General features: G+C 44.1%; 1 protein-coding gene across 2 annotated transcripts in view; it reads left to right on the top strand.

Moving 5' to 3' along the window:
- PTPRC (protein tyrosine phosphatase receptor type C) overlaps nucleotides 1-23309 on the top strand; it is a 494588-nt gene that overhangs the window by 205020 nt on the left and 266259 nt on the right. For both annotated transcript variants that reach the window (XM_063940133.1, XM_063940134.1), the window contains exons 5-9: nucleotides 4740-4817; nucleotides 9493-9570; nucleotides 9834-9857; nucleotides 11496-11738; nucleotides 13432-13548. In XM_063940133.1, the coding sequence (XP_063796203.1) occupies nucleotides 4740-4817; nucleotides 9493-9570; nucleotides 9834-9857; nucleotides 11496-11738; nucleotides 13432-13548 (540 nt within the window). The remainder of the gene's footprint in view (nucleotides 1-4739; nucleotides 4818-9492; nucleotides 9571-9833; nucleotides 9858-11495; nucleotides 11739-13431; nucleotides 13549-23309) is intronic.

Here is a 23309-nt window from a genome sequence, read left to right on the forward strand (position 1 = left end):
TAGAGCCTTCACATTGTATGATGAGAGACCAACTTGATCATCCAAATTTGTAGAGGATGTTTATTTGAATCCTTCAGCATAAAAAACTAGAGATACTTTGACTGACCAGAGGAAGACATTAATGCTCTGATTTCACTATAGCATACATAGTGTTTGTGTAGTGAATTTTGTGGTAGTGATGTACTGTATGCCTGAAAATCTCTGATTTATTGATGATGTGTTTTACATCAAAGGTTGGATGCTTTCTAATGGAACTTCCAACTCACAAATACATGCACCAAATTCTACTGAAACCAAACCTACGGTCACCAGCTCTGCTGTTCTTACCTCAATCACTGCAACCAACACCACCACTAATTTCTCTCCTACAGGTCTAACATGACAGAAAAGAATTTTAATTCTTTCTACATTGTTTTATATTATGGTTTCACTATATACAATTGGTCTGCCTAAAATATCTTGAAGTAGTACATTTACACAATGGAAAAAGGTATTACGTATCCTCAAATATATCAATGCACTTAAAGAAAAAATCCTAGTGTTTTCAAACTTTATTTCTCTATATGTATGTATATATATATATATATATATATCATACATACATACATACATACATACATACATACATACATACATACTCTGTATATATGTACAATTAACAATATGCTGCAGCAAACAGAAACCAGTTATGCTGATTTTAACCTATAGCAGGTTGGTTAAAGCTAAATATTGGTTTTAATCAATTTGCCCATTGGTTAGTGAATTATTGGTGTTTGCCACATATTACTAAAATGTAGTGGTCACTGGTACATATTATAGGTTCTGCTTTGCTCATATATTGAACTTATGAATACTAAGGCATTAATAAAATCACTGATAGAGGACATGCAAAGTACATTGGGGCAGATGTATTAACCTGGAGAAGGCATAAGGAAGTGATAAACCAGTGATACGTGCAAGGTGATACATGCACCAGCCAATCAGCTCCAATATGTAAATTAACAGTTAGGAGCTGATTGGCTGGTGTGTTTGTCATCTTGCATTTATCACTGGTTTATCACTTCCTTATGCCATCTCCAGGTTAATACATCTGCCCAATAATGTCCTTGTGGACAGAGAAATGATTGGCTGCATCCTCATTTAAAACTGTTTCAGCCAACAAAGTGGCTCCTTCCACACTGTGCAAGAGAGCAATACATGTTGACTCTCATACTCCTGACTCAGTAAAATACAATGGGACAGATTCAGAGGTGCACACAAGTCCGTTATGCTGACAGATCTTGCTCCTTAGCCAAACATACATTTTACATAACTTGGTGCAACCACAGGTGAGTCCTATGTACTGTATGTGGATATCTCCACTTATGACTGGGTGGGCGTAACTGGGTGGCAACTTGGTGTAATATCATGCATCTGCTTTACACCTATCATACATTGCTTTATGCACAATTTGTAATGATCAGAGGATTGTAGATTAATCAGGGAGTATATTATTAAAAGTGGTAAAGTTGCATTTCTATACCCGAGTGATTGGCATAACTAGTAAAAGCATTGCATGCCGAGTGTTGTATAGTGAATATTCTAGTAGTGATGTATGTGCTGAAGTCTATGACCTATATGAGCTATGCATTGATGATGTGTTTTCCATCACAGATCTGACAACGCTTTCTAGTGGAATTTCCTACTCACAAACACATGCACCAAACTCTACAATAGGCACCAGCACAGAAACCAAACCCACGGTCACCAGCTCTGCTGTTCTTACCTCAGTCACTGCTACCAACACCACCGCTAATTACTCTCCTACAGGTCTGACATGTCAGCTAGCACAGGAGCTATACATTTTTTTTTCTTAAAGAACCATTCAGTTCTTCCTACATTTGTCTTTTTTTGTGATAATGGTTTCATTATGCATAGAATTGTTTTTCTTTTATAAAGGGAGATGTATCTAGCCTTGGAGATAGATAAAGTGGAGAGAGATAAAGTACCAACCTTCTGTCATTTTACAAACTCTGATTGACAAATTACAGAAGCTGATTGGTTGGTAATTTATCTCTCTCCACTTAACTATATCTGTCTGCAAGGTTTGGTACATCTTCCCCTAGATATCCAGAAAACCTTTTTTTTTTAAAAGGTCTAATCCTTAAATATATTATTGTATTTTAGATGCAAGAAAAGCATTATTTTTCATATTTTCTTTAAGCAAAACATGCAGCACAGTAGCTAATAAGCAAAGAGATCTTGTAGTGTTGCATAATGTATTGTAACATTTTTATTTTTCAACAAGATAGTATGTAATTGTAATATATAGGTACAAGAAATTTGGAAGTATTTATGTAAAATTAAAAATGTGCTGTATCTAGTTACATTTATTACAGTCTATGAAGGACTGATTCATGCTAAAACATTTTCTTGTGCTGTTTTTCGGGCTTGCACTATCCATGTCACCAGTGTTCCATGTTTGTCGTCTGTATTCTCCATGTTCCCAGTCAGCGAGCTGATACTGTATATTAGCCTATATGTATGCTGTTTATTCGCGCACTGAGTGCTGAGTAAAATTCCCTCCCTGCAACTCTTCTCCCGCTTGCTACAATGAGTTACCCCTCCCATACCATCCCACCCCAGCACTACTGTCAGTGGAAAGCTTCATTCACAGTGTATGATATAAAGAAACACATAGGTTAAAGTTAGAGGGGAAGAAATGTCCATATGCTATAGTAGGTAGGCATACCTCCCAACTTTTGATTTGTTGAAATAGGGACACACGCGTGGCCTAAGAAAAGGGGGCGTGGCTACGTGGAGGACCCACGATCGCGGGCCACGCCCCCATTTTCATCACCGAGGGGGCATGCCTGAGCCTCCCAACTGCCCTTCCCCCACCGCGGGACACTGCGGCCTGCGGGTGGGACAGCGGGACAGTCCCCAAAAAACAGGACTGTCCCGCGAAAATCGGGACAGTTGGGAGGTATGAAGTAGGGCTATGACCTGACCAGGGGCAGATCCAGAAAAAAATGATAGGGGGGGCCCATGGAAGGGGCAAGTACATTTGCGTGTGGCTTCGGTGCATGTGAGGTGGCGCTTCTTATACAACTCCCACAGTTGTAGTGCTCATTTGTACTGGTAGGGCCCCTTATATAGACCCCATAGTAGTGGTGCCCCTTATGCAATGCCCGTATTGCCCCCAGTAGTAATGTTGCCTGTAGTAATGCCCCCCGTCATTTAGCGCCCTAGTAGTTATGCCCCCAGTGGTAATGCCCCTGCAGTTATGACCCCAGTAGTTTACCCCCCTTTAGTTTAGCCTCCCTGTGGTAATGCCCCCAGTAGTTTGCCTGCTTGTAGTTTAGCCACCAGTAGTAATGCCCCCTGTAGTTTGCCCCATTGTAGTTTAGCCCCTGTAGTTATGCCCCCCTTGTAGTTTAGTCCCCAGTAGTAATGCCCCCAGTAGTTTGGCCCCTGTAGTTATCCCCCAGGAGTTTGGCCCCTGTAGTTATGCCCCCAATAGTTTGGCCCCCCTGTAGTTATCCCCCAAGTAGTAATGCCCCTGTAGTAACGCCGCCAGTAGTAATGCCCCTGTAGTTACACCGCCAGTAGTAATGCCCTCCTGTAGTTTGCCCCCAATAGTTATCCCCTTTGTAGTTGGCCCCCAGTAATAATGTCCCCCAGTAGTTTGCCCCCAGTAGATGCCCCCCAGTAATAAAGTCGCCCAGTAGTTTGCCCCCAAATGATGACCCCCAGTAATAATGTCCTCCAGTAGTTTTCCCCCAGTAGTAATGCCCCTTAGGAGTTTGCCCCCAATAGATGACCCCCAGTAGTAATGCCCCCAGTAGATGCCCCCCAGTAATAATGCCCCCAGTTGTAATACACCCAGTAGATGCCACCAGTAATAATGTCCCCCAGTAGTTTGCCCTCAGTAGATGCCCCCCAGTAAAAATGTCCCCCAGTAGTTGCCCCAGTAGTAATGCCCCCAATAGATGACCCCCAGTAGTAATGCCGCCAGTAGATGCCCCCCAGTAATAATGCCCCCAGTAGTTTGCCCCCAGTTGTAATGCCCACCCCAGTAGTAATGCCCCTTGTTGATGCCCCCAGTAGTAATGTCCCCCCATAGTTTGCCCCCAGTAGATGCCCTCGCTGCACTAAGGAAGAAAAAAGTTAAATCATACTTACCGAGCCCCGTTCCCGCTTCCAGACCGCTGCAGTCCTCCTCTCTTGGCGTCCTCTCCTCAGCACTATGAGAGAGAAGTCATATGACTGACGTTTCTTCCATAGCGCACGCCGCACAGTGACAGCGCCGGAGGCAGGAGCTCAGTACTGAGCTCCTGCCTGCGGCTTTCGGTGAGGAGAGATGGGTGCCCGCTGGTAACACAATCTCAGCGGGCGCCCGTCATCTCCCTGTGCGGCGCCGGGGAAGGGGGATGGAGGCCACAAATGACAAGGGGGGGCACGGTCCGAATGCCCCCCCCCCCCCCCTGGATCCACCGCTGGACCTGACTTGAAGTGTTACCCATTTCCAATGAAGCACTCTATGTGCAAGTAGAGTGATTATATATGCTTTGGGGGTGTGGAATAGTTTATGCTTAATACATGCAAATTGTAGCTAAAATATGTACTGCATCATTTATTCATTACTTTATAAATTACATGTAATATCTTCTGCCACATGTCCTTTCCATAGATGTGATGTTTGTAGTGATGATATACAGTCTTGTAGTGATGGTATCATACTTCATATTCTGTAACAGGTGTCTCATCCTCCTCTGGCACGCAAGCACCCACTCTTATCCCCACCAAGGATCCATCTACATTCAATAGCACCGAAGGTTTGATTTATTCTCTGTTATAATATCTAACAAAGTAAAATTAAAAATAAAATTTCCTATCTGCCCCTAAACATAAAACAAACATTAATATGAAAAAGGCTAAGGAAAAATTTCCAAGGCATCTCACAGCACCCTGAGGCGCGATTATGGTTATATAAAGTATTAGGATACAACAGAGCCATTTCATTTCTGAAAATTTGCACTATTTACAAAATATTAAGGAGCCATTTCTGTTCTACAGTTGGGCATCCTTCAAATCATTATTCAAATTAGAAAGGATTATTATCTTCATTTACATTTTAGAATTGTCAAGTAGCTTCTAACTGCATTATTGAATCTTATGTTACAGATGAAGGCAACATTTGGCACCCTAGATACATGATTGCCAACCTATGTAAGGCACTTATGGATGTCAATCTCTAAAGGTGCCCACACATGGGGGGTAATTCCAAGTTGATCGCCGCAGGAATTTTGTAAGCAGTTGGGCAAAACCATGTGCACTGCAGGGGAGGCAGATTTAACATGTGCAGAGAGAGTTAGATTTGGGTGTGGTGTGTTCAATCTGTAATCTAATTTGCAGTGTAAAAATAAAGCAGCCAGTATTTACCCTGCACAGAAACAAAATAACCCACCCAAATCTGACTCTTTTTGCACATGTTATATCTGCCTCCCCTGCAGTGCACATGGTTTTGCCGAACTGCTAACAAAATTCCTGCTGCGATCAACTTGGAATTACCGACATGGGCCCTCATTCCGAGTTGATCGGTCGCAAGGCGAATTTAGCAGAGTTACACACGCTAAGCCGCCGCCTACTGGGAGTGAATCTTAGCTTCTTAAAATTGCGACCGATGTATTCGCAATATTGCGATTACTAACTACTTAGCAGTTTCAGAGTAGCTCCAGACTTACTCTGCCTGTGCGATCAGTTCAGTGCTTGTCGTTCCTGGTTGACGTCACAAACACACCCAGCGTTCGCCCAGGCACTCCCACCGTTTCTCCGGCCACTCCTGCGTTTTTTCCGGAAACGGTAGCGTTTTCAGCCACACGCCCCTGAAACGCCGTGTTTCCGCCCAGTAACACCCATTTCCTGTCAATCACATTACGATCGCCGGAGCGAAGAAAAAGCCGTGAGTAAAAATACTTTCTTCATAGTAAAGTTACTTGGCGCAGTCGCAGTGCGAACTTTGCGCATGCGTACTATGCGGATTTTCACTGCGATGCGATGAAAAAGAACGAGCGAACAACTCGGAATGAGGGCCATGGTGCGATTCTTGCATGCTATTTGATCTTTTTAGTTCAAATAGCATTGCGTCTAGTTCAAATAGCACCGCCTGTATTGTCCCTTGCAATGCGATGCGCGCTCCCGTCTAGTCTATATATCAAGGCAAAATAGTATGTGCAGGCAGGTATTTTTGTACTACAGCACACATAGTACTTTGTAGTCTATTCAAAATTGGATGTAGTTCAAATAGTATACCCCACTTAGTCCAAATCGCATAGCAGAGATTGTATAGGCTCAAATCTCACCTAGCACAAATAACATCATGTGTGGGCCACATAACCTACAAAAGGCTGCACATTCTTAATATATTATAGAAAAATAGAAACCAAATTTCAGGGGCAAACACAGTATTTATAGAGGGGGGTTTCAAAATGCTTAGAGTAAGTGTAACCAGCCCATGGAGAGGTCATAATTAACATGTAGCAAGCTATAGTCTGCCTCATAAAAAGGGCAGTGTATGTATTTGTAATACACTAATTCAGACATATACAGAGCCACTGATCATGGTAAGCCTCTTCCCACCTGCTCACTGGTCCAGAGCACTGATTGATCACTCACATTCATGCACACACCAGACTTGGGGCATATCTGATTGTTGGCTTTGAACTTTTTAATCCAGTCTTGTATTCTCCGTGCGTAAAGCCCTGAGGGTGCACTTTTCCTCACATCCTCTGGAGCTGCAAGGAAAAGTCTGTGTTAGCATGTACCCTCTTGGATTAAATGCGCTGGGAAACCCATAGATTCTGCTTTTTACGCTTTTCACTGCATGATAAACCACATCCCTAAGGTCCCATCTATCAACGAGTGATAAAACTCGTTGTGAATGACAAAACTTGTTGTGCATGATAAATGGTGCTCCGCCCAATCAGCTCCCAGCTGTCAATTTCAAATTTGACAGTTAGGAGCTGATTGGCTGGAGCACCATTTATCATATGCAATGAGTTTTATAATTTCATTTACAACAAGATTTATCACCCGTTGATAAATGGGCCCCCTAACTGGATATTCCCCTTGGAAGGAGACTCTGCTGCAACTGGTTTAAATGGTTAGATCAGTATATTTTTACTGGTGCTCTCTCGGTCTTAGCAAGGGTATGCAGTCATTATGTTAACATTCAGAATGTTGACATGGGTAAAATTACATCATTGCAAATGTTAACAGGCAGAAAGTCGACAGGCAATATTAATGTTAGGTTTAGGCTACAGTTAGGGTTAAGCTATGGTTAGGGTTTTGTGGCCTGGGTTATGCTCCTATTAGGGTTAGACTAACCTTGAAATGCTATGTCATCATGCCGACTGTCATCATTCACAATGATATAAAAATATATAGCGTAAAATAAACACACACATAGTGAATAAAGTACATTGCCTAATGCAGTAGTATTGTTTGTGTGCTTTTGCATCTAGCAGTCTAGACTGTAAATGCTGGTGCTATCAACACTTTGGAGGAAAGAGGACTTTTTAAATTATTTGCTTAACTTTCTTTTATAACAAACAGCAGAGCTGCGTAATAATTGTGAATATCTAACTTATCTTTAACCCCAAATATGCTATACTACTGCCTGCTCTATGAGCCTGATTCAGAGATGTACACCATGCCGATATTTACAGAGTTGAGCAAGTATAGGCTGAAAATGCACGCATCATGATTTGCACAGCGCACATGACAATGTACCTTAGCGATTCCAGTCACAGTGAGGATTTATTCACAAAAAGAAAAGACAGTCAGGGACTGTTCGGGAGAAGTAACAGGGAGTGTCAGCAAAAACGCAGGCATGTCCCAGCCTACAACTGCGATCCTGTATGCAGAAAACATGGCGCCAATGTCCCAGTTCCTGTGTCCATTCTGTGCGATCCTGTAGTTACTAAAGAAGTCAATTATTGAAGTATTTATGACCACCGCTATGTGTTTGTACATACCTGCTGGCACCTGCAAAGCCACCAGTGGGCGTCTCAATACATTTCCAGGTGGCTACAGCATTAGATATTTTTGCACATTAGCCTGAGTACAAATTTGCAGCTGCTAATGCATTAACGTACAGCTCTGAATCAGACAATAGTTCAAAACAGGGACAGTGCGCAACGAAGGCGCGCATCAAAAATATAGGGGTGTGGCATCATGGGGAAGGGAGTGGCCACAGTATAGTGTCAATTCACATTAGACCACAAAATAGTACCCCTTATACATGCCAGGAACTGCCATTATACACATTTCACCAGGTAGAGCACCTTTTATACACGTTACACCAGACAGAGCCCATTTTATACATGTTGTGCCAGATAGAGCCCCTTTTATACACATTGCGCCAGGCAGAGCCCCTTACATGCATTGCGCCAGGAAGAGCCCCTTACACATGTTGCGCCAGGTAGATGCTTATACACATTGCGTCAGGTAGCTCCATATACACATTGCACCAGGTAGGCCTTATACACATCGTGCCAGGTAGCCTCTTATACACATTGTGCCAGGTAGCCCCTTATACACATTGCGCCAGGTATCCCCTTATAGCCCATTGTACACATTGCGCCAGGTAGCCCCTTATACACATTGCACCAGGTAGAGCCCAGAAAGAGAGTGAGTGTGTATGTATATTTGTGTGTGTATGTGTGCCACTGCCTGTATCACCGTCACTCCCCAGTAGTGTAGTGTCTTGATGAGGGGCAGAGTGCGAGAGGCGGGAAGCGGGCATTGGGAGATGGCCAGTGGGAGGGTGGAGTGCGGGAGGCAGGCAGCAAGGGGTCGCCAGCAATGTGCTGCCGCACGCAGTTCATGGCGCTGGTTCAGGCTGCTGTGCCCTGGGCACCCGCCCTGCTAGCTCGCACAAAAAAATGCTACTGATGCTCACTCCAGGACAGTTTTTCTCTATGTTACTGCTTTAGAGACAATGAAAGAAGGGGAGCTGCATAATTTTCAAATACTATTGCTGTGTTTGCATAGAGTGCACATGTTTTCTTGAGAGCTAACTGGGCAGATGGCTCATAAAATTTTTGTTTTTATTCGTACTTAAAGAGAAACTAGTCACAATGAAATAATCATATAAAAGATAGGGCAGCATACTGTATTTACTAAGCAGCAGCTTTTAAAAAGCCACCACTTATTAGCGGTTCTGGACATGGAGTTTAAAACAGCAATATTTTATGCAAAACACACCTGGTTTTGCATTCAACATTAATGCTGTTTTAAACCTACTGCCAGAACTGTCGAACCGCAATGATTATGAAAAGCCATCGCATAGTAAATTTACACTATCCTAGGGTTGGTTTAAGCTTTCAAGACTTCTCCAATAGGGCATTCTAGGCAGAGCATGTTCTATGTAGTATGATACACTTTTTTGTATATTATTAGGCCTGAAATAATCATGTGTATACTTCTGTCTATTTTCCTTCATTGCAGGTCCTTCCAGCTCTCACTCCCACCAACCCACATCACCAACCTCAGAACCAACTACAACTGTCTCCTCTTCCACGAAAGGTGGTGACAAGCAGACTCACATCCATTGCAACCATAGCTTGGCTTTCATGCAAATACCACACAATAGAAACATTTTCTCTATAACTATTTAATGTTTTATTTAATTGTTGAATGCTGTTTTTTTTATATATATATATATATATATATATATATATATATATATACATATAGCATCATGTTTTTTATCATTCTGTCTAATTATCCGACTCCTTTGCAATACTTTATATTAATGGCTTTATTCTTCATTTTCTATTTTTTTGTAGCTAAGGAAAATGAGATTAATTGCAGTAAGTATTTCTATATATCTATAATCTGTATGATGGTTGTTATACAACATAAGAGACTGTACACAGAATAAACAGACCACAGTCTTTATATACCATGTATGTATAAATATGGCATGAGATCACATGTCCTTTGCATGTGATGTTATTCATTTTTTTTATTGGTTGCAAATCAAGAAGCCATTTTGGAATCTTTTTGTTCTACAGTATAGTAAGGAGACAAACGGTGTGAGAGCCCCATGTCATAGTGAAAAGCTGGTCTGTTCAGGGAGGGTGGTCCCATAGTTTCTCCTCACACTGACCCCAAGTGCATGTCAAACACCTGGATTTATTTATAAGCATGATATATAAATCCATTTTATTGAATAAGCAGTCGTTCTGTCATCCTCTGCATGAGGGCCACAATCTCCCATCCTCTATGCCTGCATATGTTATTGTGTAGAGCAGTGTTTTACCAACCTCCGTCCTCAAGGAACACTAACATTCCATGTTATAGGGATATCCATGCTTGAGCATAGCTGGATAAAGTAAAAATACTACTTAAATCACGTGTGCCGAAGTAATGCTATCCTAAAACCTGGACTGTTTAGTCTTGCTTAAGGACCAAGGTTGGGAAACACTGGTTAAGAGAATAATACACAGTCATTTTTTCTTTGTTCACATATACAGTAAATCTTCATACTGTATGTTTTCTGCTAAATCGGTGATTTTAGCCATATATTGAAGTAGCAGCTATCAGTTAGGGGCACTTTCATTTAGTTTTCTTCTTGCTATATAGTATTGGATCATGAACCAGCCTGGTAAAGTACTCTGATGTCTGTTCCACTTGTAAAATTTAAATTAGGTTCCAGGATGGAGAATACACGTATAAAACTCAGAGGCAAATGCAGGATTTCTATCTGGGGGTTTCCACCTGCTAGATTTTAGAGCGCATGTGGCCAGTCCATGAAGAGGGCATAATGCCATAATTAGTACTGAAGCATTTATAACATACATCATACAAAGTGCTACTGTATAGTATACAGTATACTGTATGTCATAATCTCCACATATACAGGGCCAGAGATCATAGTAAGCCATTGGATGTGGCAGTAGGGACATAATGCCTGGGCACCAATCCAGAACATTGGAGCAAGTCTGGGGGAGTTGCAGAAAAACCTAGAAACTGCCCTGGATATGCCCTGTAATGTGTACACACATTACAGTATTAATAACGAACCCTATATAGATAATCTATAACAGAGCACCCTTAACAGTGTATATTTTACAGATCTCCTAGTTGGTGCACACACATGTGCATTAATTAATGGCTGACACATTACAAAAGATCCACTGTTGTTGCTAATTATTTTATTTGTAATACTGATGAGATCTTTAAAACATGCAGCTCTAATAAAATTGAATAATATACAATTGCCCTACATTCTACAAAGAGCTACAGTTTACCAGTGGATTCCATTGTCTTCTGTAGACTTGCCTGGGGCAGCTCTTGTCCAGACAATGGACAACTGTATAAATGTTTTTATAAATCACTTAAGCTTATTTTGTTAGTAAAGTACACAGATCAGTTTTCAATACTACAATAGTTTCTATCAGGTTTTGACTTTTCAAAAAATAACCTTTTGTCTTATTCCTTAACAGGTCGCATAGACATTGACAAACCATCATATAAATCTCTGTCCGAAGAATTGAAGCTGAAAAATATACCTAACGAAGTAAAAAATAAGACTCTTACCTGTTATAATCTACCATCCACCACTTCAGAACACACTTTCACACTTCTTCAATATAACTTCAGTGTTCCTCTGTGTACGTCAACGACATTCCAATGTGAACTTGAAGGTTGCAAGAATAATTTCACTTTTATATTGGATGTGCCACCTAGTAAGTTTGTATGTCATTGCTTAACTTTTCACTTGTTATGAAGAATATTTACTCGCTGCAATAAGACATTCTGTACCTTCCGTATGTATTAAAGTTCACATTGAGAGACATGGGCTCCGACGGTAAAGTGATCACTTCAGCAATCACTTTACTTTATGCTGCAGGACCAAGGGCCACCCACTGTTCATGTGCGGTCATCATGCGCATACTGTATGCGTGAGTGGCTACTACTGAGGAGGGATCCGGCGGATCCCTCTCCCTGTACATTATGTGATACAGTATGTAGCCCATAGGATACAATGGCTAACACCATCTTAAGATAGCATTAGCTAACGGGGCCAAGCTCTAGAATGCTTCACATTCAGGAGCTTAGTAAGTCTGACAATATAGCAGCCCCCATAGACACATTTTAAAAAATACACAGGTGGAGCTAGTTATTCCACTTGTGATTCTGTAATTAGACATGTAAAACATGAAGTATTTGGGGTCCTGAGGACTGAGGGCCTAATTAAGACCTGATCGCAGCTGAAAGTTTATTAGCTAATGGGCAAAACCATGTGCACTGCAGGTGGGGTAGATATAACATTTGCAGAGAGAGTAAGGGGCCCTACACATATAAAGCTCCGCCGACCGAGCTGCCCGACGGTGGATACGGCCGACGGGCGACCTGGCGGCAGGGGGGCAGTGACGGCGGGAGTGAAGTTTCTTCACTTCCCCCGTCACCCGGCTCCATTGAAGTGCAGGCAAATATGGACGAGATTGTCCATATTGGCCTGCATGCACAGCCGACGGGGCACCAGTGATGAATGAGCGCGGGGCCGCGCATCCTTCATCACTGGTGACTCCACACTCAAAGATATGACAGTTATCTCGTTCAATAATGAACAAGATCGTTCATATCTTTGAGGAATATCTGCCAGTGTGTAGGGCCTATTAGATTTGGGTGGGTTATATTGTTTCTGTGCAGGGTGTATACTGGCTGCTTTATTTTTACACTGCAATTTAGATTTCAGTTTGAACACCCCACACCCAAATCTAACTCTCTCTGCACATGCTACATCTGCCCCCCTGCAGTGCACATGGGGGTACAGTAATTCAGATCTGACCGCTGCTGTGCGTTTTCGCACAGCGGGTGATCAGGTCCAAACTGCTTATGTGTATGCATCGCAATGTGCAGGCACGTCGGACAGCAACGAAGGGCATCGCCGGTCAGCGACGGGATGGTGCGAAAAATCCATTCGCATGGGCATTCGCAGGGTGACTGGCAGTCGGAAGCCGTTTCTGGGTGGTAACTGACCGTTTACTGGGAGTATTTGGGAAAACGCAGGCGGGATCAGGCATTTTCAGGGAGGGTGTCTGACGTCAGCTCCGGCCCCGATCAGCCTGATTGTATCACACTGGGTTGCACACAGACTGCACAAAGTTAATTTTGTCTGCTCAGCTACACATGCGATCACACACTTGCACTGCGAATTTACACTCCCTCTGGCGGCGACTATCTGATCGCAGGACAGCAAAAAACGCAGCCCAGCGATCAGATCTGAATTAGGCCCTTGGTTTTGCCCATTAGCGGTCAAATTTGCTGCTGCGATCAGGTCTGAATTAGGCCCTGAGTTTGAGAACCTCTGGTATAATCTAAACTCTGTGCATTTTTCAATATGTTAGTGTACTCATTTAGAATTGCTTTTTCCAGAAACTGGAAGTTACAAACACAACATCAGCGCAGATAACACCTGTGTTACATTTGAATGGACACCTGTAAATGGGATCAACTGCAAGGTGGATGTGAAGAGTACCTGCACTATTGTTGGTAAGTTATATTATTTACCATTGTAGCAGAAAAGCATAAACCTGTCTTTACAGTGGCAGAACTTGCGGTGGTGGAGCCGGTGCAGTGCACCAGGAACCCACCCAGGGCCGGTTTAACAATGGGGGGTGGGGTGAAGGGGGGGGGGGGGGGGGGGGTTGGAGCTGCCGCTTCATGCCCACAATGAAAATAGACCCATATAATCCCCTGCAGACAGGATTTTTTTTTATCCTGATACCACCAGCGGCTATCAAGTGAACCCCAGTCCATATACCCTTGGACGTTCAAATAAAAATATAAAGCTCCACCCCTCCACCCATTGCGCCGCTTGCTTGAAAGCATGAGCATTTACCCAAGAAAGGTTGTGCCTATTAGTTTCACCTACTCAAAGCTCCACCACCAGCCACTAGAACGCTCACCAATTACCCCTGCACTGCCGAAGCTCTGCCCACTCTAGTTGCTTGAAGCTCCTCCCCTAGCAACTCAGAGCCCTGCCCATCACAACATGTGTTCAAAGCTCCGCCACCAGCCACTAGAACAACGCTCACTCATTCCTCCTGCACTGCCGAAGCTCTGCCCACGCTGGTGGCTAGAAGCTCCGCCTCTAGTAAGTCAAAGCTCCGCCCATCACAATGAGTGCTTAAAGCCCCACCCCCAGCAACCTGAAGCTCTGCCCATTCACACCCATATCTCAACAAGTGAGAGGACAACTAGGTGATGAAATTGAGAAGCAGAGCTGCCTGCAACGGGAGGGAAGTGACTGGAAGTTAACTGAAGTCTACAAGCATTTCCGAAGAACCTATTCACAGGTCAGTGAATACTGGTAACTACTGGGGGCAGCCAGGTCATTGGATCAAGGGGCATGGTGCACCAGAAATGGACAGCGTGGGGGCAAGATGGTATGATTGTGTCATTGTGGCTCCACCGCTGCTTTATAATGCAGCGATTTCCAGCAGGATAGGTCCACAATGGTGCAAATCATCTGGTACTGTGTCATCAGACACCTTGGCCACCCATATTGCTCAGGAAGCGTAGGCATGTGTTTTATAATATATATATATATATATATATATATATATATATATATATATACATATATACACACACACACACACACACACACACACACACACACACACACATATACAGTACACACACATTATGATGTTTTCTCAATGAGTGGACTGTCATGAACATTCCATTTTGTTTATCTGCTGTAAGCAACACACATGATGCACCTGCATCACTTCTGGGACAGTTCTCAGGAATGCGTTGTGACATAAACGACGCTGGATGAAGACGTCACCAATTTAGCAGCCAAGCCTCCTGGTACACATTTGCGAGTCTTCAGCACTGTTAGTTTGAATGATTCTTACTGCTGCTTAGGGCCAACATTACACTGATAACTCTGCCCGCCCCACACCCACATACACACAGTATATACACACAAAATCTAGATACACTATGATTACACACTATACTGTATTGCACAACTGTACTCATAGTACAGATTACCCAAAACCTAGCTTATCTATGAAAATCACATAACACTGTAACAATTAATTTTTTCATTAAGCCCATAGGGCACCATAGTATTAAGCCTGAAGATACATCGCGACTCAGCCAAAAGCAACGCTTTACCACGATCTCCTCCACGTAGGGATTCTGGTATATGATCTATGCAAAATACCTCAGGTCAGATAACCGATGACCTTTCATTTTAAAGTGGCGCGCTACAGGCTGGTCAATTGATCTCCCAGATACCGATAAATCAATACTGAATCTGTGAAGGGCCATCCAGTCCCTGAATTTACGTGTAGTCTGACCCACATAGCACAGGCTACAGGGACAACAGATAACATATACTACATGAGTAGTCTTACACCTAAGTACATGACGAATATCAAAATTTTATTGGAGCTGCAAAGCTTAAATCTTTTGCAAGGCGTCATATATTGACACGTGACACAGTTATAACAGCTTTAGCAGCCAGGCGGCTTGGTATACACATTAGGGGGTCTTGGAACACCCCGACCAGAGATGTCAGTAATCACAAGTCTGTCACGTAAATGACGGCCTCGTTTAAATGCAGCCATTGGTCTATTATCCTTAAAGCATACCAACTCCTTGTCTGATTTCACTATAGGCCAAAGTGCCTTAGTGGCCTGATTGATAATGGGGCTAGCCACCATATACGTACTCACCCATGGAATAACATGTTTATCATCTCACCTAGACGATTCCAACAATTGGGATCTCAGAATCTTAAGTACCTGTTCTTTCTGTAACAATAATGTATTCCGATCATACCCCCTCATTGTAAACTTGTTAATTAACACATCTAGACGTTCAGATATCTTAGATTCATCACTTATGATTCCAGCCACCCTCATCATCTGTGATAGGGGAAGAGCCCGTTTCAGAGATAGGGGGTGGTGACTACCTGCCAACAAGAACGTATTATGGTCCATATCTTTAAAAAAGATGTCCGTTTCAATCTGTCCACTGTTGATGATAACTTTTACATCTAGAAACTGCATGACATCACTACTATATGAGTGAGTGTATTTAATCGGCGTATCCATCTGGTTGACTTCCACCATTAAGCGATCAAATTGGTCAGCACCCCTGGTCCATAGAATAAATATATATTGTCTATGTACCGGGTGTATGCCAAAATATTTTGACTGATCTCTGGTCTATCCAGGAACATACGATCCTCCATACCGAACATAAATATGTTCGCATATGCCGGGGCCACCGCTGACCCCATGGCACAGCCACGCAATTGCAGAAAGTATTGGCTATCATAAAGAAAATAATTCCTAACCAATGTTAATTCAAGGAATTGCATGAACACGCTATGGTTAAACACAGATGCAGCTAGAAACTGGTGTAAAAAGTGTTTCATTGATGCCAATCCCTCATCGTGAGGTATTGATGTATATAGATTACAAACATCTAAGCAGCACATTAAAGTGCCTTCCGGTACCTTTTCAATGTCCTTCAATAATTTAATAAAGCTAGTCGTGTCTTTAAGAAACGATTTTTTAAGTAGTAGTAATGGCTGTAGGATATAGTCCAACAGCTGAGCAATAGTCTGGTACAGCGAGTCCCGAGTGGAGATGATAGGCCGTCCCTGCGACCTATCAACACTTTTATGCAGCTTGGGCAGTGTATACAGGACAGGAATTTTAGGGTACTCTCTGTATAAGATTTTCTGAAATGCTGAAGAAATTACTCCATCTTTAACCGCTGTATCCAGGACCGAGCGCAATTCCACTTGATACCGTTTCGTGGGATCACCTGATAATTTTTGATAAACATCAACATCCGCAAGTTGTCGCTCAATTTCACTACGATAATCGCTTATCCCTTGGATTACGATAGCCCCGCCTTTATCGGCTGGCCTGATGATAATATCTTTATATTGAGCAAGATTTTTCAAAGCCGTAGCTTCTTTTCTCGACAGATTTTTCCGAATCTTCCCAGGGGCTGATTGAAATCTTACCACTGACTCGTCGAGCAGATGATTAAAGGTTTTTAATGAGGGATGTTTTTGTTTAGTTAATTGTTGGGTATGCTGTTTAAAAAAATATTAAAAGGCACTGTGGTCCAGTGTTTTCTGTTCCTGATCCTCAGGCCCCTCTCACCCTCTGGGTCCTATATGGTTGTCCCCCCCCCCCCCCCCCTGTTTCTGGGCCTGCCTCTACTGGTTATCCCATTGGTCCTTCATAAGACAGGAATAGTTCATTCTGGTGTATTAAGCCCTTGACAAAAGTGCATTGTGCCACCAAAACGACTGTAGAGCCTATGGTTTATCCACTTACAGCCAGTGGTAGATTTTACCTACTGCAGCCCCACAGTAAAATCCATAACCCTGCTCAGTGTCAGTGAGCCAGATGCAGTCCGTGACTGTACTGGCTTCACTGTGACTGGCAGTGACTTCCTATTGGAAGTCCTACATGTCAGTCATGGACACTACAGACAGTCCCATTGGAAGGTGTTTTCTCCCTCCGGGACTGCCAGATCAGGCAGCGATATGCAGAGAGCTGGCTTCCTGTAGGGAGTCACTCCCTTCCTCGTTAGCCCTAGCTGGCTTCTATGGGCTGCAGCTGATGCAGCCCATAGGAGCCAGGGGATTGCGCATGCGCAGTTCGGCCGCCACTGGTGCACATGCGTCGGTCCCAGCACCTGCTGGATCCATTGTGCAGGTGCCAGGACCCAGCTGACTGGCTGACTGTCTCCTCTCCTGACTGTCTCCTCTCCTGCTTAGTTTTACACTGTATAGGTGGGTAGCGACTTGGTTTTTCAACATGTGTGGGTCCAATAAATTCTGGCTGTGTCAGTCCCCATACAATCGTAGATGAGTCGTCGCTTCATGGCTCGGCCGTCACCTACCAGCTTCAGATCTGCTTTGATATTCTGCAGCTTCCTCTGCTCCACCATCAAGACACAAGTGCTGGCCGATCCCTGGGCAGAGATGACAGCAGGGTCATCCCATAATAATGAGAGACTCCTGACAAAGCACGAATAGCAGCTTTTTTTCCCTCCTCACTCGCTTTCCAGTGGTGAACATTCTCAGGTGTTCTGCTTGTGTCTCTGTGCCGTTGCAGAGAAGCAGCATCTGCCATCTCACCGCAGTATAAAAGCAGCTTTGAGAACCAAGGTGATGGCTCGATCCTGTTATGGCCTTTAAGTGTGAGGACTATGGTACCCTCAGGGACACGTACCTGGGCAAGCTTTAAAATTTTAATCCTCAACCATCTCCCTCCACACATACACTGCTGTTAGTGGCTGAGATGTGTGCCACATGCTGGCATTCTGCCTGATATCCTGCAGAACTGTTGGGACATGCAGTTCCACAGGAGCTGTGTGTGTGAGTGAGGGTTCTAACTTGGACTGATACTGCAGATCCCCTGATAAAGTGACTTCTGCATTTTGAAAAGACATACTGTATTGTGTGTTGTGGGGACTACAATGTGGCATAATGTGTTTCACGGATACTACATTGTGGCATAATGTGTAGCGGGGGCACGATTACGTGGCAGAATGAGTATCAAGGGGCATTATGATGTGGAATAATGCGTGTCAGGGGCACTGCAATGGCATAACATATCAGTGGGCACTGCAATATGGCATAGTATGCACTGGGGGCACTACTAAAAAAGGTGGTGGTGGTGATCTTCTTAGCATCTTCAGTGTGCCATGAGTTAAATCTCTGGTTTAAGAGAAGGAGAAAATAGAATTTTGGTGCCAGTAGGGTGGTTGTACCAATGTGTCTGCGCTCATCATTGCCGTGACTTGTTTGCTGCAGTATACGTACCATGCAATCCTATGGTTTGTCGGGAATACTAGCAGTAAAATGATCCATGATTGCTGCAGCTAATGGCAAGGATTATGGTGTACCTATCTGTATGTGCATACAGTATATTTGTTACTTCTGTTTTGCATTCGGAAGGTGATATAAATAGAAATTAGATTATGGATGTCCTAGCTGTCAGCCAGGGCCAATCTCACCCTTAATTGTCCTCTGCCCTGCCACTCTGATACATGCAGTCTGTGTATATGATTTATTGCTCATTTTGTACTTAAATAAAACAATTATTTAGTGCTCAATAACATAATAGGTGGTCCATACTTCATATAAGCAAGAGGCGAGAGAGACTGAGATGCATAGCTACCACCTTGACTTTAGGTCAAGGTGGTAGCTAATAGCTATGCCCTCCATGGTTCTAGCCACACTCCAAGGTACAGACCACATCCCCTGTGTAGACTATACCCCACATCCAATGTCACGTCTTCACAGTGCTGGTCACACCTGCTGTGGCAATACACAATAGGACCTTCATAAATTTCAGGTCCAGGCCCATGTGGACCTTAAGCTGGCACTGGCCTCGCCGCAGTGAAGGCTCCCAAAGCCGCCGGCATTCCAATGAGTCACACTTACTCATTGTATGCCGCCGCCAATGCTGCACCTGCTGCCAGTGCCTAAATCCATATAGTGTAAACATTAACGCAGCGCATATTCAGCTCCTGACCAGAGAGGGAGGAGGGGCCGTTCTTATGTCTCCCCCCTCTCAAGCGGCTCTGCCAAACACACAGACTTACTGGTGGTGTGAAGGGTGAGGAGGGGCCGCTCTTCCATCTCCTTCCCTTTCCTCTCAATCGCCTTCTTCTCCCAGACTGCTGCTGACTGTGATGCTAACTGCCCGTCCGGAGGGGGAGACAGAGCAGCTCTCCACTCTCCTCTCAGCCCCTCCCCCAGACATAGCAGTGCTGCTGATGCGATCAGCCCGGCCAGAGGGGGAGGAGGGACAACTACCTCAGCTCCTCTGCCTTCCTGCTTTTATTCCAGACCCCATGTACTATTTACTGCTGCAGCCTAGACATAAACTATGCAGGTGAAACTCAGAAAATTAGAATATCGTTCAAAAGTTCATTTATTTCAGTAATTCAACTTAAAAGGTGAAACTAATATATATTATATAGACTCATTACATGCAAATTGAGATATTTCAAGCCTTTATTTGTTATAATTTTGATGATTGTGTCTAGCAGCTTAAGAAAACCCCAAATACAAAATCTCAGAAAATTAGAATATTGCATAAAATCAATAAAAAAGGATTTTAAATGCAGAAATGTCGGCCCTCTGAAAAGTCTAATCATGCATATGTACTCAGTACTTGGTTTGGGCCCCTTTTGCATGAATTACTGCCTCAGTGTGGCGTGGCATGGATTCTATCAGTCTGTGGCACTGCTGAGGTGTTATGGAAGACCAGGACAGGGGGGAATGGGGGGGGGGGGGGGGCTAAAGGGGCATGCGCCCATGGTGCAGGATTTAAGGGGGTGCCAAGGAGTTACAGAGGGGCAGGTTTTTTTTTCTTTTGCTTGCAGTGCTGTGATGGTCCAGTGAGACAGCAGATTGCGCCCGGGCAGGGGTTAAAGTGTGTGTGTGTGGGGGGGAGTACAAGGTGTAATGGTAGGGGGATCTAGTTCCACCTCCTCCATTGCTCTGCACAGTAATTCCAACAGAAAAGCCTACCCCTTCCCCTATGTCAATCAATGATGCAGGCGGCGCTAGTGTTACTGATGAGCTGTAGCCACCTCCCCTTTTCTTAGGTCCTGGTCCTCCTCCATCTACAGCCCACCCCTCCTGGTACTCACACATGCTGTGTCTATTGGACAGCATTTGTCACCTCCTCAGGTCCCAGTGACTTCCTTTTCCGGCACGGTGTGTGTGATGTCATGCTGTCACTGCTAATGCAAGCTCTGTGCATCTTGAAGACAAGATGAGAAGGGGCTGGAGGGACAAGAGAGGTGGGGAAGCTGCTGGGGGGATACAGCGAATGAAGCTACTGGAGGGACACAGGTGGTGAGCTGCTTGAGTAAGAGGCAGAGATGTGTATAAGGGGCACTACTGTGGGCATTAAGTATATAAGCGGCACTACTGTGTTCATATGTATGGGGCACTACTATTGTGGGCATTATGTGTAAGGGGCACTACTACTGTGGGAATCCTGCACATAAGTGGCACTACTACTGTGGGTATTTTGTGTAGAAGTGGCACTTCTGTGGGAATTTTGTGTATAAGTGGCACTACTGTGGTAATTATGTGTAAGGGGCACTACAACTGTGGGCATTATGTGTAAGGGGCACTACTACTGTAAGAATTATGTATAAGGGGCACTACTGCGTGCATTGTATATAAGGGGCACTACTGTGTGGCATAACATGTATAAAGGGTACCATTGTGTAACACAATGTAAATAAAGGGCATTACTGAGTGACGTGACCAGAATAAGGGGAATTACTATATGGTATACTATGAATCAGGGGCACTACATGCAGTGTAATGAGAATAAGATTGTGCTACTGTGTGGTGCAATTTGAATTAGGGGTGCTATTATGTGACCATGCTGCTTCTTTTTGAGATCAATTCCCTTTATAAAGTATGGGAAGTAGGCACTAATTTATAGTTTGCAGGGGCGTACAGAAAACACTAGCACTGACCCTTACTTTGTTTAATGTGAGGGGGGTGGGGGTAGATGGCGGGGTATATGAGTTCCTCCACCTCTCCAGGACCACTTTAAGCCCTGCTCCCGGGGTAAGTCCCTCTGACCCCCCTGTCTGCCTGCAGCTAGCTCCGACACTGTGCGGCTGAGCTCCAGTACCTCTCCTATGCCAGCTACATCTTAAACTCTCTTCTTTGCCATGCAGTGCTGTGACTAGCGTGCGGTGCACCATGCAAGCTATAGAAGCGAGTTGTTGCTGTGTTTTTCAGCAGGCTATGATCCCGGCTGCCTGACCAGCACCAACCGATAACCAGTTGCCAGCTACACACCATTGAGAGGACACGATGCCCTAAGCTTTTGCTTGTTAACAGGTGCAGTCACCGATGTTACAGAAATCAAAGGCTCACTTTGCTAGCTATCCACTTGACAGTGGAAACTAAGAGCCTGGACAACCTCCAACTCTCACCAAGTATCACTACAGCAGCTTTGTGGTGAGTTTAAAGACAGACTTTATTATCTGCGCTGTGCTCCCAGTTAGCAGTATCAACCCCCGCTTTGCCTCCCAGATGGGGGGATTTGGTGTAGCTTATAGTGGATGTAGGGTAGTGATGTAGTGTACCATATAGGGTATGTAGTGTAGTAATGTGTTGCAGTATATAGGGGCATGTAGTGCACTGATGTGGTGTAACATATAAGGGGATGTAGTGTAATGATGTAGTGTAATATATAGGGTATGTAGTGCAGTGTATATGGGCATGTAGTTTAGTGATGTAGTGTACCATATAGGGTATGTAGTGTTGTGTGTATAGTAGTGATGAGCACCGGAAATTTTTCGGGTTTAGTGTTTTGGTTTTGGGTTCGGTTCCGCGGCCGTGTTTTGGGTTCGAACGCGTTTTGGCAAAACCTCACCGAATTTTTTTTGTCGGATTCGGGTGTGTTTTAGATTCGGGTGTTTTTTTCAAAAAACCCTAAAAAACAGCTTAAATCATAGAATTTGGGGGTCATTTTGATCCCAAAGTATTATTAACCTCAATAACCATAATTTCCACTCATTTTCAGTCTATTCTGAACACCTCACACCTCACAATATTATTTTTAGTCCTAAAATTTGCACCGAGGTCGCTGGATGGCTAAGCTAAGCGACCCAAGTGGCCGACACAAACACCTGGCCCATCTAGGAGTGGCACTGCAGTGTCACGCAGGATGGCCCTTCCAAAAAACACCCCCCAAACAGCACATGACGCAAAGAAAAAAAGAGGCGCAATGAGGTAGCTGTGTGAGTAAGCTAAGCGACCCTAGTGGCCGACACAAACACCTGGCCCATCTAGGAGTGGCACTGCAGTGTCACGCAGGATGGCCCTTCCAAAAAACACTCCCCAAACAGCACATGACGCAAAGAAAAAAAGAGGCGCAATGAGGTAGCTGTGTGAGTAAGCTAAGCGACCCTAGTGGCCGACACAAACACCTGGCCCATCTAGGAGTGGCACTGCAGTGTCACGCAGGATGGCCCTTCCAAAAAACACTCCCCAAACAGCACATGACGCAAAGAAAAAAAGAGGCGCAATGAGGTAGCTGTGTGAGTAAGCTAAGCGACCCTAGTGGCCGACACAAACACCTGGCCCATCTAGGAGTGGCACTGCAGTGTCACGCAGGATGGCCCTTCCAAAAAACACTCCCCAAACAGCACATGACGCAAAGAAAAAAAGAGGCGCAATGAGGTAGCTGTGTGAGTAAGCTAAGCGACCCTAG

This window comes from Pseudophryne corroboree, chromosome 9 (assembly GCF_028390025.1).
Source record: "Pseudophryne corroboree isolate aPseCor3 chromosome 9, aPseCor3.hap2, whole genome shotgun sequence".
NCBI lineage: Eukaryota > Metazoa > Chordata > Amphibia > Anura > Myobatrachidae > Pseudophryne > Pseudophryne corroboree.